Source organism: Salvelinus namaycush, chromosome 9 (genome assembly GCF_016432855.1).
Source record: "Salvelinus namaycush isolate Seneca chromosome 9, SaNama_1.0, whole genome shotgun sequence".
NCBI lineage: Eukaryota > Metazoa > Chordata > Actinopteri > Salmoniformes > Salmonidae > Salvelinus > Salvelinus namaycush.
In genome coordinates, this window is record NC_052315.1 from 53,817,968 (window position 1) to 53,845,464 (window position 27,497).

The 27,497-nt window shown below is 40.8% G+C and overlaps 1 protein-coding gene across 2 annotated transcripts; it reads left to right on the forward strand.

Annotated features, from left to right (window-relative positions):
- LOC120054196 (endoplasmin-like) lies at positions 1 to 27,497 on the forward strand. 2 transcript variants are annotated; one of them, XM_039001649.1, is made up of 16 exons: positions 1 to 152; positions 802 to 904; positions 1,529 to 1,670; positions 9,615 to 9,731; positions 9,999 to 10,330; positions 10,553 to 10,664; positions 10,927 to 11,031; positions 11,180 to 11,296; positions 11,497 to 11,712; positions 11,889 to 11,954; positions 12,147 to 12,416; positions 12,879 to 13,124; positions 17,047 to 17,183; positions 17,368 to 17,446; positions 26,668 to 26,901; positions 26,991 to 27,497. In XM_039001649.1, exons 1-16 carry the CDS (start codon positions 104 to 106, stop codon positions 27,012 to 27,014), a joined length of 2,349 nt encoding a protein of 782 aa, XP_038857577.1. In that variant the 5' UTR covers positions 1 to 103; the 3' UTR covers positions 27,015 to 27,497. The 2 variants fall into 2 exon arrangements, with proteins under 2 accessions (XP_038857577.1, XP_038857578.1); XM_039001650.1 differs by lacking the exons at positions 1 to 152; positions 1,529 to 1,670 and having other exon boundaries at positions 798 to 904.

The window sequence follows — 27,497 nt, forward strand, 5'->3', positions numbered from 1 at the left end:
TGGGAGTGCGAGTTTGTCATTCTTCCCTTTCAAGGCGTCGTTGATTGTGTTGATCCCGGCTTTTTTCTGAAGAGCTGGGCTTCTTTGAATCATATTTCACAAAATGAAGCGGATTTGGTTCATTGGGCTGCTCTGTGCACATTTAGCATTCGGTGAGTATCTGAGGAATATGTTGTGTTATTAACTGCATTCATCCACATGAGCTGTCTCGCTCTTGAACTCGAGTTCCTTCATTTGTAGCCAGGTAAACTAGATGGCTGGCTAGCTAAAATGCAACCTTGCAATTCAAACGAATAGTTACCTAGATATGGATATCATTTGGGCTTTTTATTTGTATGAATTAACGTTTTTATTCATTGGAATTGATTCAAGGAGATGTTCACTTCACACGTGTTTCTGAAAGTTTCCTTACAGGTACAAGCAAACATCGCTCCTCTTCCTAGCTTTATAGTTGGTTAGCTAGTAACCCCATAGCGCTACACCCTCTGTGATTACAGTATTTATTTGCTGCTAGTCTTGGATTGTTCATCCTAGTTATCTCAGTTTGTTGTAACCAGAATACAGGAAATGCATCTAAGTAATAAAGCTGTTTAGTTATAGCCCGGTAATGAATATTTTTAATCTGATGTATCAAGTGGAATTACCCCCCCCCCCCCTACATAGAATGCATGCAATTAGTTTGCTGGATTGAAAAATACTTAGATACAGGTAACTAGATACACATTCAGCCTCTGAATAGCTGGCATTTCAGGTAAGTCCATTCACTTAAGTCTTTTCTTAACTACTCTGTTCTAATTTCAGCATCTGTGAGAGCAGAGGATGGACTTGACATTGATGGTACTGTGGAAGATGATCTGGGAAAAAGCAGAGATGGTTCCAAAACAGATGACGAAGTGGTGCAGAGGTAGGTCAGAGAAACTTGAGGAACTAGATTCATAGGGGAGGTCATAGCATCTCACAGCTGGGTTGTATTCATTAGGCACCGAAAGGAAACTGACAAGTGGATGCTTTACAACTTTTTCTGTTTTGTGCCCTAATGAACTCAACCTTGATCTGTGTACAGTATTTGAACAGATGACAGGAAATGACACCGTACACTTCGACATGTCACTATGCGTTCACCATTTGGACTAGGCCTCGGAAGGCCCTGAGTGGCTCAGCGTTCGAAGGCACTGTATCTCAGTGCTAGAGGTGTCACTACAGACCCGGGTTTGATCCTGGGCTGTATCACAACCGGCTGTGATCGGGAGTCCTATAGGGCGGTGCACAATTGAACCTGTGTCGTTTGGGTTAGTACAAGGTTTGGCTGGGGTCAGCTGTCATTGTAAATAAGAATTTGTTCTTAAATGACTTGCCTAGGTAAATAGTCATGCCCATGGTCTACATTGCTGACTGAATCAGCCCTTTAAATCAAATTCTTGTCAGCAATGTTGAAAGCATTATCTAGGGAACAGAAATGTGTTGACAGTGGTCATTGACTTAAGTGCTTAATCCTTTCATTATCACTAATTTTCTACTCCTCCTCCAGGGAGGAGGAGTCTATCCAGCTGGATGGGCTGAATGCAGCTCAGATAAAAGAGATCAGAGAGAAATCTGAGAAACATGTCTTCCAGGCAGAGGTCAACCGCATGATGAAGCTTATCATCAACTCACTCTACAAGAACAAGGAGGTGAGTGGCGGTGGCTGGGGACAAACACTCACGCACAAACAGGCTGGGGAACAGCCCTTATCGTGAAGTAGACTTGAAAGATAATGAAAACCTCCCCAAAATTGGAGGATTCCCAGCAGAAGGGTTCCCTTCCTGATTATTCCCTCCTGATTCTGGTAATCCTCCAACTGTCATTTCAGGAATTTTGCCGCCTTATCCTGAAGCCATTTAATGTTATTTGAGGAGGAGCTAACTTACCTGCCGTCCTGTGTGTTTTAAATATTTATATAAGTTAAAGGCATTCAAATGTATTACATTTTAAGGTGTAAAATGTGACCGGAGATGATTTGTTTCCTCTATAATGCAGCTGCTTAATTGTTGCCACCATGGCAAACAATTTAACATCAAATGGTACTCCTACTGAGGTGCACTTCCAAGATGCTAGAGAGCTCCATGTGCCACTGCGCACATGAGGCTTGTGCCAATGCGAATCGGACCGTTGCCAGATGGGGTAGAGGAGCGAGTAAGGTAGCCTACAAAATTTGATAGACAAGGACACTAAATAGGTGGCCTATTCTAAACATTGCTTGTGGTTTGGCTGGTTAGCTAGCTTAACTATTTAGCTATTAAATGATTTTGGTCAAACGTTGAAGTCTGTTATCCTCATGTCTGGCATGCCGATGTGCCTGTTTCGCTGGGGCCTGCTGCCGTATTTGTATTTATTAGGAATGCCTATTAGCTGTTGCCAAGGCAGCAACTACTCTTCCTGGGGTCCAAACACATTTAGGCACTTACATTACATATAAAACTAAAAGAGAAATCTGTACATATAACATCATTACACCACTACATATTTACCACACAACAATATTACAATTTACGCTTGTGTGCGTATGTGTCTGTACCTTTGTGTCTTCAGTCCCCGCTGTTCCACAAGCTGTATTTTTGTATTTTAAACCTGATTCTACTGTTTGCATCAGTTACCTGATGTGGAATAGTACCATGTAGTACTATGCGCCTCCAATAGTCTGTTCTGGACTCGGGGATTGTGAAGAGACCTCTGGTGGCATGTCTTGTGGAGTATGCATGGGTGTCACTACTTACAAAAACAAGTAGTGATTAAGTCAATCTCGTTTTCACTTTGAGCCATGAGAGATTGGCATGCATATTATTGTTAGTGCCCTGTGTACTTAAGAGCCAGCCATGCTGCCCTGTTCTGAGCCAATTGTAATTGTTCTATGCCCCCCCCCCCCCGTGACACAACTAGGACCTGATTTGTTGATAGTGTTATGGCAGAGCAGTGCTTTATATGGAAATACTTCTCATTTTAGATACTGTTGTATCAACATGTTTTGACCATGACCGTTTACAATCCAGGATTACTCCAAGCAGTTTAGTCACCTCAACTTGCACAATTTCCACATTCATTACAAGGTTTAGTTGAGGTTTAATGAATAATTTTGTCCCGAATACAATGCTTTAAGTTTTTTAAATATTTAGGAACTTATTTTTTGACACTAACTGCAGCTCTAAGTTTTGCAGTCATTTCAGTTGCTGTAGTAGCTGACTTGTATAGTGTTGAGTCATCCACATACATACACATTGGCTTTACAAAAAAGCCAGTTGCATGTCATTAGTAAAGATGGAAAAAAGTAAGGGGCCTAGACAGCTGACCTGGGGAATCCCTGATTTCACATGGATTGTGAAAATTATTTTTTCACCTGGATTATTAAAGAACACCCTCTGTTCTGTGAGACAGGTAACTTTTTGTCCACAATATAGCAGGGGCTGTAAAGCCATAACACGTTTTTCCAGCAGCAGACTATGATTGATGTCGAAAGCTGCACTGAAGTTTAACAAAACAGCCCCCACAATCTTATCATACTTTTCTCTCAGCCAATCAGTCATTTGTAGTGGTGTAAAGTAACTAAGTAAAAATACTTTGGTACTAGTTAAGTAGTGTTTTGGGGTAGCTGTACTTTACTATTTTGCCAACTTTTACTGTTACTCCGCTACATTCCTGAAGAAAATTTACTTTTTACTCGCATTTCCCGTACACCCAAAAGCACTAGTTACATTTCGAATGCTCCGGCAGGGCGGCAATATGGTCCAATTCACGCACCTATCAATATAACGCGTGATCATACCTACTGCCTCTGATCTGGCAGAGTTACTAAACAAGAATATCATGCCGTCTGGTTTGCATAATAAGGAATTTGATGTATAGCATTTTCCTTTTACTCAAGTATGACAAATTAGTTTTTTCCCACTACTGTACTTAAGTACATTTTTAAAACCATATACTTTTACTGAAGTAGTATTTTAGAGTGACTTCCACTTTTACTTAAGTCATTTTCTATTAAGGAATCTTTACTTTTACTCAAGTATGACAATTGAGTACTTTTTCCACCACTGGTCGTTTGTGAGTCGTGTTGAACGTCCTTCCCTATAAGCATGCTGAAGGTCTGTCAATTATTTTACTGTAAAATAGCATTGTATCTGGTCAAACATCATCATTTATTTGTTTACCAAAAGTTATTAAGTGCTGTTTGAGGCAGTAAAGGGTGCTTTACTATTCTTGGGTAGCGGAATTGCTTTTGCTTCCTTCCAGGCCTGAGGGGGCACCCTGTCTAGTAGGCTTAAATTGAAGATATGGCAAATAGGAGTGGCAATATTGTCTGCTATTTTCCATCCAGGTTTTCAGACAATTTTTTTTCACCTTTTCCTCATTTTATGAAATTCAAAAGTACAATGCTTGTCTTTCATCATTTGGTCACATATACTTGGATGTGTAGTGTCAGTTTGTTGCTGTCATGCCTTAATTTGCTAGTCTTGCCAATGGAAAATAATCATTTAAGTAGTTAGCAAAATTAGTGGGTTTTGATGAATGAGCCATCTGTTTCAATGAATGATAGAGCTGAGTGACGTTTTGCCCAAAATGTCTTAATTAAGGTGATCCAAAGCTTTTAACGATCATTATTTCATTGTAGGTTCTTCTGTTAATTTAGTTTAGTCACATTTCTCAATTTGCATTGTTTGCCAATTGGTTGTGCTGCCAAACTTATTTGCCATTCCTTTTGCCTCATCCCTTTCAGCCATACAATTTAATTCCTCATCAATCCAAGGTGATTTTACTGTTTTCTTAAAGGGAGTACTCAATTTCATAAATTTGGCAAGAGCAGCATCTGGTTGCTCATTACACCCCAAACCAGCAAATATTCTTTACATCAACATATGAATCACTACAAAACTTATTGTAAGACCGCTTATACACTATTAGGCCCAGCCTTTGGAACTTTGGTTTTCCTAGATATGGCTACTATATTTGGATGTTGCTTTAAAGCAAATTTGTGCCGCATTAAAGATATGATCAGTACATGTTTGTCAATCCTGTGCTGTTTGTAACTACCCTGGTAGGTTGACAACCTGAACCAGGTTGCAGGCACTGGTTACAGTTTGATGCTTTTTCTTGAGTGGGCAACTTGATGAAAGCCAGTCAATATTTAAGTCACCCAGGAAATATTCCTGTCTATCACATACATTATCCTGCATTTCACATATATTATCCAGATACTGACTGTTAGCACTTGGTGGTCTATAGCAGCTTCCCACAAGAATGGGCTTTAGGTGCAGCAGATGAACCCCCCCCCTAAGCTTTACAGAAATGTGCTTCTGAATATGGACCGCAACACCGCCCTCATTGGAATCTGCTTTTTGTCAATATTGTGACACCGCACACTGAACATCCCCTGTGCTGTTTCATGCTCTTGGATCATGAGATGGAAAAATATGTCGTCGTGAATAGCACCCCCTAAAATGTAGCTAACAATAGTCAATGCATGGGCATATCGGCCTTCACAGCTAACATCCATTTGGAGTGCATAAGGTGGGGAGTTTGAGTCGTAAGTCAATATCATCATGATTGCTAGCTATAGTGTCAATTATTAGTTTCAGTGTTATCTGACAAAGGTATTGATGTCACTTTGCCTCTGCCTGCCCGGAACATTGTTTTCACCATATCAATCGTAGGCCATGAGTACTCAAATGATCTTCAACTAAATACTGTAACTATTTGGTCCGTTGTGTTGAAGACCACGTTAATTTTCTTTGACTCTAGTGTTCAATGTGTACATGTGCATTTGCGGGACACAACAACAAATAAAACAAGCCAAGCATCACAGTTCTCCTCCCTAAATTCCTTTTCACTCAATTGTTCCAACCGCTCCCTCTATGAACAATTAATGAACATGCACCTGTGGAACGGTTGTTAAGACCACTAACAGCTTACAGACGGTAGGCAATTAAGGTCACAGTTATGAAAACGTAGGACACTGAGGCCTTTCTACTGACTCTGGAAAAACACCAAAAGAAAGATGCCCAGGGTCCCTGCTCATCTGTGTGAACGTGCCTTAGGCATGCTGCAATGAGGCATGAGGACTGCAGATGTGGCCAGGGCAATAAATTGCGATGTCCGTACTGTGAGACGCCTAAGACAGCGCTACAGGACAGACAGCTGATCATCCTTGCAGTGGCAGACCACGTAACAACACCTGCACAGCATCGGTACATCCGAACATCACACCTGCGGGACAGGTACAGGATGGCAACAACTACCCGAGTTACACCAGGAACGCACAATCCCTCCATCAGTGCTCAGACTGTCCGCAAAAGGCTGAGAGGCTGGACTGAGGGCTTGTAGGCCTGTTGTAAGGCAGGTCCTCACCAGACATCACCGGCAACGATGTTGCCTATAGGCACAAACCCACTGTCGCTGGACCAGACAGGACTGGCAAAGTGCTCTAAACTGAGTCGTGGTTTTGTCTCACCAGGGGTGATGGTCGGATTCGCGTTCATCGTCGAAGGAATGCGCGTTACACCGAGGCCTGTACTCGAACGAGGTAGAGGGTCCGTCATGGTCTGGGGCAGTGTGTCACAGCATCATCGGACTGATTTAGTCATTGCAGGCAATTGCAACGCTGTGCGTTACAGGGAAGACATCCTCCTTCCTCATGTGGTACCCTTCCTGCAGGCTCATCCTGACATGACCCTCCAGCATGACACTGCCACCAGCCATACTGCTCGTTCTGTGCGTGATTTCTTGCAAGACCGGAATGTCAGCTCTGCCATGGCCAGCGAAGAGCCCGGATCTCAATCCAATTGAGCACGTCTGGGACATGTTGGATCGGAGGGCTAGGGCCATCCCCCCCCCCCCCCCCACCCCTTGTAGGTGCCTTGGTGGAAGAGTGGGGTAACATCTCACAGCAAGAACTGGCAATATAGTGCAGTCCATGAGGAGGAGATGCATTGCAGTACTTAATGCAGCTGCTGACCACACCAGATACATACTTTTGATCCCCCCCCCCCCCCCTTCAGGTACACAATCCGTTTCTGTTAGTCACACGTCTGGAACTTGTTCAGTTTGTCTCCAGTTGTGTAAATATTTGTATGAACATAAGATTCAACATGTTAAGTTTGCTGAAAATAAACACCGTTGACAGGGAGAGGACGTTTCTCTTTTGTTGATTTTAGTATGCACATTGGTCATAGTATGGATATAGTTAGTATGCCAAAAGTTCCCGGATGTCGTACTAAATACGAATTATACACAGAGGACACTATCTGTACTTATGTAATGTTTTCAGATTTGATGAAAATGACGGGAAATATGCTGCTAAAGTCTGAGCGACTACAAGTTCATTGACTTAATGAAGGACAAATGTTGCACAATGTAATAAAGTAATGACTTTTCAAATGTTATGTTGGCTGACAATTTGTTAGCTACACTATCCTTACGAACCGCATAGCACTACAGCAGTATGTACAGGTATGTTAACTAGTTACCTAACGTTAGATGGATACTAATACATCAACTTGCCAGGCAGTATATTAACTAACCAATTTTTATTGACTTGATTATTCACAAGTGGTGTAGTCGTTGTGCGTTTCAATGGACATTGTTAATTCTGGCTATCTACTCCGGTTTCAGAGCATCTACTCTGATTATGGCTGGTGTCAGTAAACATCAGCAAAAAAGCGTAATTGTTGCCAGTAGCACAGTAAGTCACCAACGCTCTGGATAACATAAACAGCCTAACCAGCTCTGCTATGGCGTGTAAAATGGTCAGTGTTCTGTCTGGAAGTAGCTAGCCAAAGTTAGCCAGTTAGCTTGGGTGCTTGACTGCAGTTGGATGCTCTGCCCAACCCTACTCCTCGGCCAGAGCGTCCAGTGTGCGCTCTGAACGCTCTGGATTAACGAATGCCCAGAACGCGCTCTAGCACTACAGATTGACTTTACGTCCACACCTGAAATTGTCAAATGTTTGCTAGTCATTTGTTATGCTAAAAAGTTAGCAGAGGTTGCATAGCAACAGCATCAACTTCCGGTAGACAGGCGACGCTCTAGTATGCTCAACTGAAACGATACCGTTTGTTTACAGTATACTAAAGAATTAACAGTGTAGTGTATTCTCATTAAGTATGTAGTATACTGTATGTTAGTGTGGGTATTCAAACACAGCCAATGACTCTGTCGGTGTGATCGAGGCATTAGGCTACTTTGCGGTTGTCACTAGTTACCACAGCCACCAAAAATTTATAAATGCAATAATGTGCGTTTTGGTCTTAAGGTTAACACTGTGGTTAAGTTAAGAAGCTACATTGTAGAAATGGACAGGGTTTATGACTTCGTGGCTGTGGTAACTAATGTTAGTGGCGACCCTACTTTGTAACTACTAGTGGTATTTTCAAATGAGTTAACCTAGGCTATTACCCCCCCCCACTAGACAGACCGGTTCCACACTGAAAATATGCTAAAACATTAGTTTGATAAAGACAGTCTATTTTTCATCAGAATCATTAAGCCTAGGCCTAATCACCAAACAGATGTCCTGGCCATAATTCATCCCCATAGTGTTCAATGTAGAATCGTTAATCCATTTAGAAAATTCAGAACAGGCTTAATTAACTAAATCGATCGTCTGTATGTTGGAAAGACCGATTTTTGGTTTGTAACCATGAGATTTCTTTCAACTTTCCAAATTGAGCCCTGTTTCAAATGATTACTCTTTGAATAACTGTTCTTGACATGAGATGTGAATCACTTCGGTCTAGTCTGACCTATTTTATTCTGTATAACATATTTTTTTTCACCAAAAAATGTGTCTTGGGTGTGATAAGGTCTCGGGAAATAAGAGCGGATTGTCTGTTAAATTTACAAAACAAGGCCATGCCATTGCACAACCATAGGCTTCTACAAGTGGTACACTGCTGACGTTACTGCCTTTTTTGAAGATCGTGTTCCACAATATAGCCAGTTGATATTAGTTTCAATAAATTAATCTTAAATAACACTTTATTGACTGAAAATGAGGCAATTAGGATTCGTTATCTGTAATTGTTATGATAAATTAGGCATTGTTGGCGTGTAGTGAAATGTTACGTTTCTAAAAATGGCTTATATAAATTTTATTTTGTAGCCCTCCAAAAAAATCATGCCAGTACTTGGAACAGTCAAAGGTCATATGACCATCCCTAATCAACTGCGGCCGGTAATATCAGTCTCTGCAATTAGTGTGTGTGGTTTCATAGCGTAGTGGGTTTAGCCATTCACCGTGGGAATGATTCAAGTGTAGCCTTTTCCCATGATCTAACGGTGCTCACAAGCTGAATTTTAATTTTTAGATTGGAATCATTTTAAATGAAGGTTAACCACATTACAATGATTTAAGACTTCTTATATCAGGTGACCCAAGCCCTAGTTTGGAAGCCACTGGCCTAACTACTATGCTACATCAGTAAGCCTACAGAATAATGCGTATCGCTAATGGCACACCTGCCTGATATGAACTGTGTAGGCTATCCTTTTGAAAGAGCGGTCCCTAAATACAGATTGTGGATTTAATCAAACCAAGGGGGCAAATGGGTATAACTCAACCATAACCATCCTTTAATCCTTGTGTGTTGTAGATCTTCTTGAGGGAGTTGATATCCAACGCCTCTGATGCTCTGGATAAGATCAGACTGATGTCTCTGACCAACGAGGATGCACTGGCAGCCAATGAGGAGCTCACCATCAAGATCAAGGTGATTTTCATGGTCCTCACAGGTTCAAGCTCAACTCGCATTCCGTACTGGAGAATGTCCAAAGTTCCTCCTTTCAGACCTTCTCCAGTGGGTTTTGAGACTGTTAGGAGAGGATGCACGGAATCAAGTAAAGATGAATTGAGGAGGAGCCAAATGCCTTAACTTTATCAATGTTTTTGACTGATCCATTCCACAAGACATGGGAATCGTAAGATAAATACTATTAGGACTTCTGAGCTTGAGCTTTCTTCATTTTCTCCTCCCCAGATGGACAAAGAGAAGAACATGCTACACATCACTGACACGGGCATCGGCATGACCAAAGAGGACTTGGTCAAGAACCTGGGTACCATCGCCAAGTCGGGCACCAGCGAGTTCCTCAACAAGATGACGGAGATTGAAACCGAGGGCCAGTCCACCTCTGAGCTTATTGGCCAGTTCGGCGTGGGCTTTTACTCCACCTTCCTGGTTGCCGACAAGGTGATCGTGTCTTCAAAGCACAACAACGGCACACAGCACATCTGGGAGTCTGACTCCAATGAGTTTTCTGTCATTGAGGACCCTCGCGGGGATACGCTCGGCAGGGGCACCACCATCACGTAAGTGCCTCCAATGGCATACTCCCAAAAGTGAAAACCCCGCCCATCTGGCAGTGCTCCAAGTATTTAAGTTTTGAATACAAGGTGATGGTATTCATACAGCGGCCATGATTTCAATGAACTACTTATGTAGCATTGAAAGATGAGATGACACGGGACAGAAGCCTACAATGAAATCCAATGTACAAAGCCTTGCATTTAGCATTTGTTTTACTCTTCCAGGTTGGTGATGAAGGAGGAGGCTACAGACTACCTGGAGCTGGAAACCATCAAGAACCTGGTCAAGAAATACTCACAGTTCATCAACTTCCCCATCTACATCTGGGCCAGCAAGGTATAGGAGTGGAACTATACTATAATTTACTGTACATGATCTCCTGTCCTCTCATCTGCACTGATTGGAAACATTATGGTGATAGTTGCTCATCATTAGACTGGCTTTCATGTGGTCTGTTTTCAGATCAGTGCAGATGGAGGATGGATTTGAGACAATTGAGGGCGTCATAGTTCGTTGTCAATGGCACAACCCATGGTGTTTTTATAGCAGTGAGCTGTAGAAATAAAATGTTGCCATGTTCCCTTCTCTCTCTACCCAGACAGAGACTGTTGAGGAGCCCATCGAGGACACTGAGGTGGAGAAAGATGGCACTGAGGATGAGGTAGAGGTAGAGGTGGAAGAAGAGGAGGACAAGCCCAAGAAGGTTAAAACAAATGAGTTTCTATTTTGTTTCTCAAAACTGTCCTTCAGTTAATTTGATCCATTCCAATACTAGCACACCTAAGCCATCAACTTGATTTTGATAAGTTACTTTTTTTAAATAACCAAGCAACTTCATTCCTTTTGTCCAGGTTGAGAAGACCGTGTGGGACTGGGAGCTGATGAACGACATCAAGCCTATCTGGACGAGACCAGCCAAAGAAGTAGAGGAGGATGAGTACAAAGCCTTCTACAAGACTTTCTCTAAGGTATGCAGTCTGAACCTCCTTTTGACATTTCTTCCTTCCACTGAGTTTTTCTTAGCTAATGTGCATTTATTTTTTTCTCTTTGGGGTCTTGTCTTAGTTTACTGTAAAACATTGACAACTGCTGATATAAAAAGGGCTTTATAAATCAATACATTTGATTGGTGTTTGAATTGTATTGATTTTGTCAATCTTCCCTCCAGGACACAGATGAGCCCCTCTCCCACATCCACTTCACAGCCGAGGGTGAGGTCACCTTCAAGTCCATCCTGTTTGTCCCCGCTGCCGCCCCCAGGGGCATGTTCGACGAGTACGGAACCAAGAAGAACGACTTCATCAAGCTGTTTGTCCGTCGAGTCTTCATCACTGATGATTTCAATGACATGATGCCCAAATACCTGAACTTTGTCAGGGGAGTGGTGAGTGATGGAGCTTCTAGGGCTATGGAGGCTTGGATTAATAAAGGAAATTGAAACCGTTAGTTCACGATCTGAATAGAAATGTATTTGACCCTGGACCCTGCTGTACATTTGAATGATAGTTCATTTAACACTTAAGTTTCTCTGGTTTTATGATAATGTGATTGTTTGGTTAGGTGGACTCTGATGATCTGCCCCTGAATGTGTCAAGAGAAACCCTGCAGCAACACAAGTTGCTCAAGGTGAGCCTCTCCGATCTCAAATGAGCAAGTTCAGACTGTTAACTGACATGTTTTGGTCAGATCTCTTCTCTTTGGCGCTTACAGAAGATGATGATTTGAACATAAAATGACTTATCATTAACCAATGTAGTGAATGATGTGAGCTTCATAAGTAAAGCCCCTTCCTCTCTTACGTTTTCCCCTCCCATCCAGGTCATCCGTAAGAAGCTGGTGCGTAAGACCCTGGACATGATAAAGAAGATTGCAGAGGAGCAGTACAATGAGAAGTTCTGGAAGGAGTTTGGCACCAACATTAAACTGGGCGTGATTGAGGACCACTCCAACCGGACTCGTCTGGCCAAACTGCTACGTTTCCAGACCTCCAACAGCGACACGGTGCTGGCCAGCCTGGAGCAGTACGTGGAGAGGATGAAGGACAAGCAGGACAAGATCTACTTCATGGCTGGGACCAGCCGCAAGGAGGTGGGTAGAGTTTGACTTTGAACACTCGCCTCCATATAGTATAGAGCCAAATTTAAAGGTTTTTGCTTCACTGTCCAAGTACATAGAGGGGAGTGTACTGTAGGTATATGTGACTCTGGTGTAATGGTATGTATAACAGATGAAGAAGTGGGACCAGCTGTACTTCAAGACCAGCTACAAGGAAGTGGGGCGAGGGTGGACCATAAACTGGATGAATTAAAACGCTAGCCTCTAACTTTTCCCTTGACTTTTCCTCCCTTACCTCGAATTCTGACATTTTCAACAGAGGGTAAGGAAGAAAGTCCCATCTCTGAAAATCTGAATCAACCACTCTCAGCTGGTCCCAATTCGCTCACGACTCCTTCCCCTTGGCCCTTTGTTTTGCAGCTCTGTAAGGAGTAATATAGTCGAGGGTTGGGAACATTAACCTCGTCTTCCCTTGTGGAATGTCCTCTCCCCCAGGCTGAGTCTTCTCCCTTCGTAGAGAGTCTGTTGAAGAAGGGTTATGAGGTGATCTACCTGACCGAGCCAGTGGATGAGTACTGTGTCCAGGCCTTGCCAGAGTTCGACGGTAAGCGCTTCCAGAACGTGGCCAAGGAGGGCATCAAGTTTGACGAGAGCGACAAGGCAAAGGAGACCAGGGAGGTCCTGGAGAAGGAGTACGAACCCCTCACAACCTGGATGAAGGACAGCGCCCTCAAGGACAAGGTAACATGCAGATCATGAATGCGAAAGACAAGACTTCAGACAACTTTTTTTTTTTTTCCCCAGACTGTTTAGTCATGATTAGAGCTGTGGTGGTCATGACGTTTTGTCAGCCGGTTGTCATGCGAAAGACTGCCGATCTCACGGTAATTTACCTTCTCATAAACACGTTTAGCATCTCCAGGCCTCCACACATATAATTCAACTTAGCCGAATAAAATAGAAGGGGTGTGTTTCACATTCCGGAGCGCATGTGCCACAGGTGACCAGTGGCACCTTAAGTGGGGAGGATGGACTCATAGTAATGGCTACCACTCTATTCCAGACATTGAGCTGTTCTTCCCTCACCAGCCTCCTGTGGAGTGTGCATATGAAGTGGCTATGTTGAGTGGAAAAGTGATCATCCGAAACGGGTCCTATAGGCTAGATTTGGTTATTTGGTGAATTGAGTTGTGAATGATACAAACTTCATCAAAATGTATATGGGTTGCATGATGCGACTAGACCATTGTTCCTTGCCTCGGGCTGCGCAGCTGTTCTCGCAAGTGATCATCTTTTCACCAATCAGATTGATCTCAATTTAATGTTGTCTTCCATATTATGTCAAATTTGTTTCAATTTAGACTGGCCCATTTATCAAATGGGCAGGGGAAAGAAGACATGTAATCCGTATGCACGCGAATGGAGGCTGCACGCTTTCCCGCCGGTGTGTTTCAGTGATGGCAGCTGAGAAATAAAAACATTTTCACTCCATGCATCAACAACTGTTTGTGGAGCATGCTCTCCCTGTGCGACAGGTGATATTCTGCCCAAACTGTATGCCATGGGCTCTCTAACCCTGTTCTTGTAGCTACCCAGTGCTTAATTTGGGAAATTAAATCAACTCAGCAAAAAAAAGAAACATCCCTTTTTCAGGACCCTTAACGGTCGTTAAGGACACTAACAGCTTGCAGACGGTAGGCAATTAAGGTCAGTTATGAAAACTTAGGACACTAAAGAGGTCTTTCTACTGACTCTGGAAAAACACCAAACGAAAGATGCCCAGTGTCCCTGCTCATCTGTGTGAATGTGCCTTAAGCATGCTGCAAGGAGTCATGAGGACTGCAGATGTGGCTAGGGCAATGAATTGCAATGTCCGTACTGTGAGACGCCTAAGACAGCGCTACAGGACAGACAGCTGATCATCCTCGCAGTGACAGACCACGTAACAACACCTGCACAGCATCGGTACATCACACCTGCGGGACAGGTACAGGATGGCAACAACTGCCCGAGTTACACCAGGAACGCACAATCTCTCCATCAGCGCTGACTGTCCACAGTAGGCTGAAAGAGGCTGGACTGAGGGCTTTTAGGTCTGTTGTAAGGCAGGTCCTCACCAGAAATCAACGGCAACAACGTCGCCTATGGGCACAAACCCACTGTCGCTGGACCAGACAGGACTGGCAAAAAGTGCTCTTCACTGATGAGTCGCTGATACTGACTGTTACTTTTGATTTTGACCCCCCCCCCCCCCCCCCCCCCCCCCTTGGTCAGGGACACATTCAATTTCTGTTAGTCACATGTCTGGAACTTGCTCAGTTTGTCTATTGTTGAAGCTTGTTATGTTCATAAAAATATTTACACAGGTTGAGTTTGCTGAAAATAAACGCAGTTGCCAGTGAGGACGTTTATTGTTTTGCTGAGTTTATTTTGAATCACGACAGTAACATATTTCACTAAACGGCTGAGAGCCCCTCTGCGCTCTGTATAAGGGAATAAAGGAGTGGGAGGAGATGGAAAATCAGTGAGTTTCTGTATAGCTGAAGGTTAAAAAAAAAAAGCTCAATTGCTAGGTTATTCAAATTCACAAATTTTTGCCTAACTCCATAAGCCGCCCTGCACAATGAACCAACAGCAGCCCCTAGGGCTGTACATTCTGATAGACGTTTATATTTTTCATTTGCATTGACGTCGGTGGTTAGGACAATAAAGCCCGACGTACCAGGCCATAAGGACCTGGTGGTCGTTAGCAGGTTGGGTACTAACAAATCATGTCCAAAGTGCATAAAAATACATTACTGTGGGATTTTACTGCAGTTAGTGCCTAGGGAAAGTATTCAGACCCCTTGACACATTTTGTTAGGTTACAGCGTTATTCTAAAATGTATTGTTTTTCATCAACCTACACTCAATACCCCATAATGACAAAGCAAAAACAGGTTAAGGAAATGTTGCTTTTTTAAATAAAAAAATAAATATTACATTGACATAAGTATTCAGACCCTTTACTAAGTACTTTGTTGAAGCACCTTTGGTAGCGATTACAGCTGCGCATCTTGGGTATGACGCGACAAGCTTGGCACACCTGTATTTTGGGAGTATCTCCCATTCTTCTCTGCAGACCCTCTCCAGCTCAGGTTGGATGGTGAGCGTCGCTGCACAGCTATTTTCAGGTCTCTCCAGAGATGTTCGATCGGGTTCAAGTCCGGGCTCTGGCTGGGCAACAAGGACATTCAGAGACTTATCCCGAAGCCACTCCTGTGTTGTCTTGGCTGTGTACTTAGGGTCATTTTCCTGTTGGAAGGTGAACCTTCACCCGGGTCTGTCCTGAGCACTCTGGAGCAGGTTCTCTGCACTTTACTCCGTTCCTCTTTCCCTCGATCCTGTCTAGTCTTCCAGTCACTACCACTGAAAAACATCCTCACAGCATGATGCTGCCACCACCATGCTTCATTGTAGGGATGGTGCCAGGTTTCCTCCAGATGTGATGCTTGGCATTCAGGCCAAAGAGTTCAATCTTGGTTTCATCAGACCAGAGAATCTTGTTTCTCATTGTCGGAGTCTTTCGTTGCCTTGTGGAAAACTGTCATTTGCCTTTATGGTAGAGTGGCCAGACGGAAGCCACTCCTCAGTAAAAGGCCTGATTGGTGGAGTGCTGCAGAGACGTTTGTACTTCTGGAAGGTTCTCCCATCTCCACAGAGGAACTCTAGAGCTGTCATTGATCATCAGGTTCTTGGTCACCTCCCTGACAAAGGCCCATCTCCCCCGATTGATCAGTTTGGCTAGGCTGCCAGCTCTAGGCATTTTGGTGGTTTCAAACTTCTTCCATTTAAGAATGCAGGACACTGTTCTTGGGACCTTCAATGCTGCAGAAATGTATTGCTACCGTTCCCCATATTTGTGATCTGACACTATCTTGTCTCAGCGCTCTAAGGACAATTCCTTCGACCTCATGGCTTGGTTTTTGCTCTGACATGCGCTTCCAACTGTAGGACCTTTTTTATATAGACAGGTGTGCCTTTCCAAATCATGTCCAAGCAATTGCATTTACCACAGGTAGACTCCAAGGTGTAGACACATCTCAAGGATCAATGGAAACAGGATGCACCTGAGCTCAATTGAGTCTTATAGCCAAGGGTCTGAATACTTATGTGAAGGTATTTCAGTATTTTTTCTAAACCTGCTTTTGCTCTGTCATTATGGGGTTTTGTGTAGTAAGTGAAGATTTGTATTCATTTAATCAATTTTAGAATAAGGCTGTAATGTAACAAAATGTGGAAAAAGTCAAGGTCTGAATACTTTCCGAAGACGTATGACTGACTGCCAGTGTGGCAGTAATATGGTCACCGCAACAGCCCTTGTCATGATTAAAAACATGCTCAACGGTGAATCCGGCCCTAAATGTTTTGGGATGAAATGTTTAATTGTATTTATTTTATTTTTTTACTAGGCAAGTCTTAAGTACAAACTCTTATTTACAATGACTGCCTAGGAACAGTGGGTTAACTGCCTTCAGGGGGAGAAGGACAGATTTTTACCTTGTCAGCTTGGGGATTCGATCTAGCAAACGTTTGGTTACTGGCCCAACACTCTAACCACTAGGCTACTTGTCATATATTGTGGGAAACCGTTTCATATTTGCCAATTTAATTTTTTCTTTAGATTGAGAAGGCTATCCTGTCCCAGAGGCTGACCAAGTCTCCCTGTGCCCTGGTAGCCAGCCAGTACGGCTGGTCCGGTAACATGGAGAGGATCATGAAGGCACAGGCCTACCAGACAGGAAAAGACGTCTCCACAAAGTGAGTGATCACTATGCACTTCGGGTAGCGTTCTGAAGTGTTGATGTTACACAAAAGCTCAATCTGTCAATGGGAGACTTGCATGAATATTTGAGGTAAACCTGGATCTCACTTCATAATACCACCCTTTGTTTTGTGACCCTTCTTGATCTCTTTTATGTTGTGTTCTGCTTTGTATTTCCAGTTATTACGCAAGCCAGAAGAAAACATTAGAGATCAACCCAAAGCACCCTCTCATCAAGGAAATGCTGAAACGCATTTCTGTAAGTATCACGTACACACAACCTTGTGAAGCTGTGTTCATAATACTGCATCTCAACCTGATTATTGAGTGGCGCCAATGTGGTCCAAGCCAGAGAACGTATCTCATCAGTTGAGTGATGTCTGTAATACAACACAATATTATTGATCCATTATACAGAGCTCCAAAGGTATTGGGACTGTACCCTTTTTTTTTTTTTTTTTTTTTTTTGTACTCCAGCACTTTGAATTTGAAATGATGTTATGACTGAGGTTAAAGTGCAGACTGTCAGTTTTCATCTGAGGGTATTTTCATCCAGATTAGGTGAAACGCTTAGATTACAGCACTTTTTGTAAATAATTGCCCCCCCCATTTTAGGGGACAAAGTATTGGAACAATTTAATTTGTGGATTAAAGTTCAGTGTTTGGTCCCATGTTCATAACATGCAATGACTAAATTAAGCTTTTGACTCTACAAATGTTTGTTTTGGTGGTTTGATTTACTTTGTGCCCGATTTAGAAATAAATGGTAAATGTATTCATTTTGGAGTCACTTCTATTGGGAATAGGATGTTTCTAAACACTTCTACATTAATGTGGATGCTACCATGATTACGGATAATCCTAACTGAATCGTGAATGAGGTGAGGAAGTTAAACACAACATACCCCCCCAAGAAATGCTAACATCTCACCATTACAACAGGGGAGGATAACGTTTTTGTTGTGTCGCACTCTCACTCATTCAGGATTATCCATTATCATAGTAACATCAACATTAATGTAGAAGTGTTTGGAAACATATATTCTTTACAATAAGTGACTCCAAAATGACACAATGCATTATTGACCATTAATTTCTATTTGGGCACGAAATCTGAAATGACAAAAAGCATCCAACAAATTTGTACTCACAAGCTTGATCTTGTCATTGTGTGCTATGACTATGGGACCAAATACTAAATGGTTTATTACTTTAGTACACAAGTAAAATTGTCCCAATACTTTTTGGTCCCCTAAAATGCTGACTAGGTTCAAAAAGTGCTGTAATTCCTAAATGGTTCAACCGATATGGATGGCCTCCAATTTTAAAGCGACCTCATTTTATCCTTCCATTACATGTCACTCTCCCAATACTTTTGGAGCTCACTGATAGACACTGACAACTGAAATGGTAAATGTTGCTGTCAGTCTGGTGATCTGTGGGCAGTCATTACTGTTTTTAGTTCAATACACTAACTGGATGTCACCCTCGACAAGTGTCTGCTAATAGTGTTGGAGTAGTGAACTACATGTAATTTAACTTCATTTTGCAGTAGCTTGGTGGTAGTTGAAAATAAGTCATATCTAGGTGTTTTCAGTAGTTAATTTTTCTCTCTCCATGTAACAGTGTAGCAAACTACACTCATAACAACTTTTTCAGCAAAAATAAATTAAGTAGGCAATTTCCTTTTCGGCATCAGACCTGGGCCCAGTTTCCCAAAAGCATATTTAAGGCCAAGTTGGTTATTAGAACCTTCGTAGTAGTATCGTTAAATCTCAGAGCGGTTTCTCCAAAATCATCGTTAACGTTGTGCTTAAATGCTCGTAATCGAACATAAACCATGTGACACTGTCTCTGACTGCTTAACTTCAGAACAAAGTTGTCAATGTCTTAATACAACCAACCTATAAAAATATTCTTCAAATTAACTGAGATGGCTGAAAGTAAAATATAAACGCTAGAAAATAGGCCTGTTTCAGTCATATTGAAATGCATTTCATGTTCTATTTTGCTACTTGTAGGCTACGTCTGTAATTAGTCTCCAATATGTTTCATGTGTAGCCGAACATGTGCCAAATCGGTGATTTAGTGCATTTTTTTTTTTTTTTTTTTTTTTTATTGGGGTGGATCAGCTTAATATTGCGGAAAGAATGTTGCTTCCAATGTAATTGTCTGCATCATTTCCAATCCCCCATATTTTTTTGGGTAAATATATATATCCATACACGCATGCATACATATACACATATATACATACACATACCTATATAGACATACATACTTTTTTAAAGAATATACCTTTATTATTATTCCCCGCAACCCTACCACCGCTCCCCCAATTGGAGTAAACTAATAAACACTTCTGCTTTTACCTTCAATTTATACATCTTATACCTATTTTACAGACACAGACTACTTTATAATAGTTCTCTCTTGTTTGTTCTTAGTCCTTCCTCTATTTCTGTTGTCCATCCAATTTTATTTCCACTTGTAACTGTGCTATTTCACAAAAGCTCCGCACCTATACACATTTCACAGATCCCGTATGCCCTACATTGTTTATCTTGTTATTAGTCCCACCCTTCAGTTCCACTCAACCCTTCCCATCTATCTTCCAACATCATCCATTTCGGATTTTTATTTGCCATATATTTTTCAACTGTGCTGTGATGCTTCACAAAAGATTTGAATCTTCCTATTCTCATAGCTTCCACAGATTGCAAATTAAAAATAAACATTTTTGCTAAAATAATTATTATATTATTGATTGATTGACTATGGCTTTTCAAATCCCCCAGTATTGCTATCTGTAGCGTTAGTTCTAGGCAAATGTTGCAATTCTTCAGCCATTCCTGGACCTGTGACCAAAAACGAGCTACATATGGACAATACCAAAATAAATGATCTAATGACTCTGCCTCCTCACAACAGAATCTGCAGAGCTGGGAAGATTGTATACCCCATATATATAACATTCTATTAGTTGCAAGAATTTTGTACAGTAATTTAAATTGAAAAATTCGAAGTTTTGAATCCGGCGTTGTTTTGCGTATCAATTCATAAACCATGTGCCATGGAATGGGTACATCGAAAATCTCTTCCCAACTATTTTGCAATTTATATGGCACAGCTGTAAGTTTTTTGGTCCTTAAATGAAATTGGTATATGTTTTTATTTATCACACTTTTCTTTAACCATTTATGTTCTTTAATACAGGGCCGACATACAAGTTCCTTACTTTTTTCCCCTTCTACTTGCCTCTTCCATTTTTGTGGTAATGCTGCAATTAATTGGTTGTAATTTTGGGTAGAGCAGACATTTCCATATGTCTGTGTTAGCTGCATGTGTGACATAACTCCACCAGTCCTATTTATGATATCATTCACAAAAATTATACCTTTTTTAAACATTTCTTCGATAAATACAGTTTTTTTATCAATTACTATATTTGAATTTAACCACAATATTTGTTGTACTATTTGTTCCGTCCTTTCAGGTGGATTAAACTGAAATTGCAACCAACTTTCTAAGGCTTGTTTAAAAAATAAGGATATTTTGGAGATTATTTCCTTTTCAAACAACCGAAAGTGAGCAGGTGTAATCTGAATAAAGGGAAAAAGGCCCTTCTTGAACATAGGATGAGACATTCGTACCAATTTACTAGAGAACCAGTTTGGATTTAAGTATAACTTTTGTATGACTGATGCCTTTAGTGAGAGGTCTAATGCTTTAATATTTAATAATTTCTGCCCTCCGAATTCATATTCGTTATATAAATAGGCCCTTTTAATTTTATCTGGCTTGCCGTTCCAAATAAAATGGAATATTTTTTGTTCATATAATTTAAAAAGCAGGTCACTAGGTGTAGGCAAAACCATAAGCAAATAGGTAAACTGTGATATGACTAAAGAGTTAATCAGGGTGATTTTTCCACAAATAGACAAGTATTTTCCTTTCCATGGTAGCAAGATCTTATCTATTTTTGCTAACTTTCTATAAAAATTTATTGGAGTGAGATCATTTCTTTCTTTTGGGATTTTTATACCGAGTATGTCCACATCTCCGTCAGACCATTTAATTGGTAAACTACATGGCAATATAAAATGTGTATTTTTTAGTGATCCAATACGTAATATGGTACATTTATCATAATTTGGTTTTAATCCAGAGAGGATAGCAAAGGTATCTAGATCCTCTATGAGGCCGTGGAGAGACTCTAGTTGTGGTTTTAAAAGAAAACATGAATCATCAGCGTACAATGACACCTTCGTTTTTAAGCCACGGATTTCTAATCCATTAATATTAATGTTTGATCTAATTTTAACAGCTAACATTTCGATGGCAATAATAAATAGATATGCCGATAGTGGACAACCTTGTTTTACTCCTCTAGATAGTTTAAAACTTTCTGAGATGTAGCCATTATTTACTATTTTACACCTAGGGTTACTATACATAATTTTAACCCATTTTATAAGAGATTCCCCAAAATTGAAATATTCTAGGCATTTATATATAAACTCCAGTCGTACTTTATCAAAAGCCTTTTCAAAATCAGCTATGAAAACCAGGCCTGGTGTCCCCGATATTTCATAGTGTTCTATTGTTTCCAGTACTTGCCTTATATTATCTCCAATGTATCGTCCATGTAAAAAACCTGTCTGATTAGGATGAATAATATCTGACAACTTTTTTTATTCTATGCGCCAAGCATTTTGCTAGGATTTTTGCATCACAACACTGAAGTGTAAGAGGTCTCCAATTTTTTAATTGGACTGGATCTTTATATATACCACTTGGGTCCTGTTTCAGTAATAACGATATCAGACCTTCTTGTTGCGTGTCTGATAATCTACCATTTATATAGGAGTGGTTAAAACAAGCTAATAATGGTCCTTTGAGTATATCAAAAAAAGTTTTGTATACTTCCACTGGTATGCCATCCAGCCCTGGAGTTTTCCCATCCTTAAAGGCCCCAATTGCATCAAGCAGTTCCTCCTCTGTAATTTGGCCTTCACATGAGTCTTTCTGTACAGATGTTAATTTTACATTATTAATAGGAAAAAAATCCATACAATTAGTTTCAGTTAGTGGAGATGGAGGAGCCTGAAACGAAAACATATTCTTAAAGTACTTTACTTCCTCTTTCAAAATATCATTTGGTGAATCATGCGTGACTCCATCATTTGTAACAAGTTTTAATACATTTTTTTTGGTAGCATTTCTATATTGAAGGTTGAAAAAGAATTTGGTGCATTTTTCCCCATATTCCATCCAGTTCGCTTTATTTTTATAATATATTACACTGGATCTTTCTTGAATAAGTTCCTCCATTTCTTTTTGTTTTTCCTCTAACTTATTCTGTGCCTCTATGGTACTGTTTTTATTGCTATCTAACTGTACTGTTAGTCCTTCAATTTCCTTTGTTAATATGGACTCTTTTGATCTAAATTCCCTTTGTTTTATAGATGAGTACTGAATTGCATGGCCTCTAAAGGCACACTTAAAAGTGTCCCATACAATAAGGGGATCTGCTGTACCTATGTTATGTCTGAAAAAGTCAGTTATAAAATCTTCTGTCCTAGTTCTAAACAATTTATCATCTAGTAGACTTTGATTAAATTTCCAATATCCTCGCCCACGTGGAAATTCTGTAAGAGAAATATATATGCCAATTATGTGATGATCCGACCGCATTCTGTCCCCTATCAACACTTTTTTAACTTTTGGTGCCAGAGAGAATGGTATAAGAAAGTAGTCAAGACGACTAGCTTGATTCAGCCTCCGCCATGTATATCTCACTAAATCAGGGTATTTAAGTCTCCATATATCCACTAATTCCAATATATCCATGACATTCATGATTTCCTTAAGTGCCTGAGGGTGATAGTTTGTAGTGTGATTTCCTTTCCGGTCTATAGAGGTATTTAAGACCGTATTAAAATCTCCCACTATAATAATAGAGTCTAGTGTTGCTTGTAGAGTTGATAAATTCTTATATATATTTTCAAAGAAGCTTGGATCATCATTATTCGGACCGTATAGGTTAACAAGCCATATTTGTTTATTGTCCAATAACATATTTAAAATAATCCATCTACCTTGAGGATCTGTTTGGACAATTTGCACATTTGGATCAAAATTATTGTTAATTAAAACCATCACCCCTTTTGAATTTCTTTGCCCATGGGAGAAATATATTTTGCCCCCCCAGTTCTTTTTCCACAAAACTTCATCTAAAACTGTTGAATGGGTTTCCTGTAAACAATAGATATTATAATCCTTCTCTTTTAGCCAGGTAAATACTGATCGTCTTTTCTTATTATCTGCTAAGCCATTACAATTGTAACTGGCTATACTTATTTCACCACTTACCATAATGAGACACACCTTTCATTCTTTTAATCAGAATATATTTTTGTAAACGTACTATTAAAAAGTAACATAATGATTGAGTGTCTATATAGTTGTACCATGATATTTGCATTTCTACTAAGTAAACCTCCAATTGGTCCCTACTATTCCACCCGCTAAAAGGCCTCATCTCGAGATGGCTTGTCATCCCAATGCCCGGTAGACCACCCTCGACCCCCTGTATCCCATAGCCCTGAACCGACTGGGATCCATTCTTTGAAAAGAGCATACAGTGCCATTTACCGAATTGAAGAAGATCAATTACCATATGCATTTCCATTGCCCTCACCTCGATTTGTATTATATATATCTGTGGATCATCCTCTATTGTCCCTAACATCTTTTACTTCTTCCTTCGCAACAGTTGTGGGATACACACATACACCCACACACACTCAGCCCTTACCCCCACACAACCATAAGCTCACTTTCTCAACAATTGCACCATCCCAGAGCCCAACTCAAGATGGGTCATGATTTACAAATGCACTTGCAGTTGCAGCTGCATGAGAAGGCCTGCAAGACCGCACAAAAAATTTGCAAAAATTGAGAGATTTATTTACCATTGTCATATCCTAGATAATGGAGGTCAAATGTACACCTTATTCCTGAAACACCCACAATACGGCCACCCGTCATGACCATGTCCCCACGCATCTCCATGCAGTCCGACTTTGATTTTGTGCCGCCAGGGCCACAATAATATACCCCCTCTCTGAATGTCCGAGTGTGACCCCCTCCCCATGGGTTACTGCAGCTAGTGTTGCCAGCACTGCCACTGCCTGGGTGGGGGCACCCCACCGGAATCCCCACCGGCTAGGTACAAGGTCGTCAAGGTTCTCATTAGCAGCTTTGAGAATTTCCTTGTATATTATGCTCTCCCTTTATGGGGCTTTGGCTTTGCAGGACCAACCCTGCCAAGCAGGCTCAGAATCTTGAGGGGGCAGTGCTGCTCTTGGTCTCTGACCTCATTTTAGCTACATACAGACCGCTTACAGCGGGCACATAAAACAGTTAGGGACTTCTCCTTAGTATCTGGGTCATTCAGGTGGGTGTCTAGGGTATAGTGCCATGGACCGTACCATTAAAATAGGATAATAAATAATTAGATATAATTTATAAAAAAATAAATAAAAAATGTAGTTCTCCATGATAGGACAATAAATAAATAAGACGTATAATTCATTATAAAAGTATATCCATCATCTGAACAACATTGAAAGCCCTCTCATACCCGGCTCACAGCAATACATTGGCTCTGGGATATGCAACCATTTCATTACTCACTCACTCAACTTTCCAAACATAACAAATAAAATAAAAAATAAACACAAACCATACCATCCACACATACTGTGCCTTCTGTTTACTTAGTTTTTATCTTCACTATGTTGAATTAGTGCTTGTGTGTTCAATTAGTTATATGTGAAGATTTATAGAAAAGCTATATTTTTTATTGTATTGTTACAATCAGTAACCGGGCTTGAATTGTGTTTATTTCCCTCGTCTATGAGAACTTTGTAATTTTTAAAATAACCATGGAGTAGTCTTTGTGTCTCTGAACAACTGGTTATCAATATATAGTTTATCAACGACGAGAGCTACTCGTTTCGCTTTTAATCTATTTTCTTTGAAAATTGGATACAGAACTTTGCGCCGTTCTGCAATTTCCTTCGGAAACTGATCATTCATGCCAATTTTGGTCCCAGCAAGTCTTTTACCCAGGCTTTTAACCATTATTTTATCTTTAAATGAAGCAAATTTGGCAACGATTGGGCGTTCGTACCTCTGCCCTCTCTGTCCGAAGCGGTGAACGCGTTCAAGTTGGATTTTGTCGATAACTTCGCGTGGAATCTGAAGCGCTGTAAGGAGGAACTCTCTAACTATAGATTCAGGAACTTCTCCTTCTTTTTCTTGGATACCTGTAAGTACCAAATTCTCTCTCATGGATCTAGTTTGTATGTCCAGTAAGGTTTCTTTCAGAACGGTGTTCTCCTTTTTAATTCCATTCATTTCGGTTTCAATCTTATTGACTGTCCCTTTTAGCGCGTGTGTTTGCTTCTCCAATGTCGCAGCTTTTTCATCACTCATCTCTAGGCTTGCCTTCAACTCTTTTATATCCTTACTAACTAATTCAAGTATACCCAGTTTGTCATTTATTGATTTTAACAGATCGGTTTCGACCTTTACCATTCCTGGTGGTGAGAATATTAAATCATCAGTGTCTGTAGAAGAGTCACGTTTTCGTTTTGTAATCGGTTCCCCTGTCTTACTCTCCGTCATGTTTGGTTGTTGCCTGTTTTCGTAATATTTGTCGATAAATGTCTCTAGTTTTAGGATTTGTTTTGTGTTATTGTCCAGATTGAAGGTTATCACTCACCAGATTAAGTAGTGCTAATATTTTAGTCTAATTTAGCAGATATTTCGAATATTATGTTTTATCTTGAGGTGCTCTACATAAATCCCTTCAGTCCGCCATTACCCTTACGTTACCTTTACTTAATAATAAGCCACTTTAATAGTGGTAGTTTTTCTCTAGGAGCTGATCCCTCGTCAGTATTGTGAAATAATGTAAAGGTAAGATTTGAATGGAGAAAGCGGATCGGAGGGCAGCGTGCCCTTTTTTTCGAACACTCAGTGACTTTTCTATCTGCGTGGTGTTTTGGGAAAATCGTTGTAGGAACGATTAGTCTTTCAACACTCGTAAGCCTACGTTCCATCACTCTGGGAAACCGGGCCCTGTCTAATTCTCACTTAGTCCATTTGTTTTTGGTGTTTAGGTTGTTACACATTCTGTTAACATATGACCCCAAAGTGACAATTCGTAGTCTTGACATTTCCGATATACATATGATGGTTAAAAATTAAGTAGTTTGGATGTAGTAAACTGCTTTTTTCAAAGAATTTCAGTTAAATAGTTTACTTTTAAGGTTAGCTTTAGTTAAGCTAAACTTTCAGTGTGAAGTAATTGGTAGCTTGGAAAACTCTTAAGAATAGCTTCCCCCAACACTGCTACTAAATGACTGCAACTGTAAATCTAACTTATTTGTATTCGTCTCCCCGTAGACTGATGCCTCAGACCAGACTGCCTCAGACCTGGCCATGGTGTTGTTTGAGACGGCCACGCTGCGTTCAGGCTACCAGCTTCAAGACACCAAGGCCTATGGAGACAGGATTGAACGCATGCTGCGGCTCAGTATGAACGTAGACCTCAACGAACAGGTTGAGGAGCCAGAGGAGGAGCCTGAAGAGGCAGCGGAGGCTGAGGAAGAAGAGGAAATTCAAGATGAGGATGAAGTGGTATGTTTTCTAAGTACAACAACTATGTTTAGGCCAGTATCCACAATAAGTCCTGTTACTAACCTTTTTCCTTCCTCTTTCCCATACAGGTAACAGATAAAGATGAATTATAAAGCACTAAATGAGTGGGTGTCATGATGGACCTATCCTGGGGCTGAGCCACAACCAAGACCACCTATGGCCAACCAAGTCCTAGCCTTGAAATTCCGACTGCATTTAGCTTAATTCTGTATATTTCACTCCATTATCTACGAATTAGTCATTGCGACAGTGAAACGGTGTGATTCAGTCTGGATAGCCAAGACCACCACCAGCTGGCCAAGAGTCACCAACGGTCAGTGAAGACTAGCCGGGTCCCAGATCTGTTTGTGTGGTCTTGCCCAACAGATCAGGCTAAGTTAAGACATTGATGGCCATTGGCCACCTTTCACTCACTCGGGAAGGTCCTGATGGGTTGGGATTTTTTTTTTTTTTTTACATTCCTCATGATTGTAAATTTGTTAATATTTAACTGAGCTGTCTTTGGAAAAGATGAAAGATGTGATCGATACTGTCACTTGATCCCATGAAATAAATATTTATCGGGAAAAGAATGA

Coding starts and splice junctions, on each gene's coding strand:
- LOC120054196 (XM_039001649.1), top strand. CDS start 104: ATGAAGCGGATTTGGTTCATTGGGCTGCTCTGTGCACATTTAGCATTC. Junction 153..801: donor CTGTGCACATTTAGCATTCG/GTGAGTATCTGA, acceptor TTCTAATTTCAG/CATCTGTGAGAGCAGAGGAT. Junction 11,032..11,179: donor AGGAGGACAAGCCCAAGAAG/GTTAAAACAAAT, acceptor CCTTTTGTCCAG/GTTGAGAAGACCGTGTGGGA.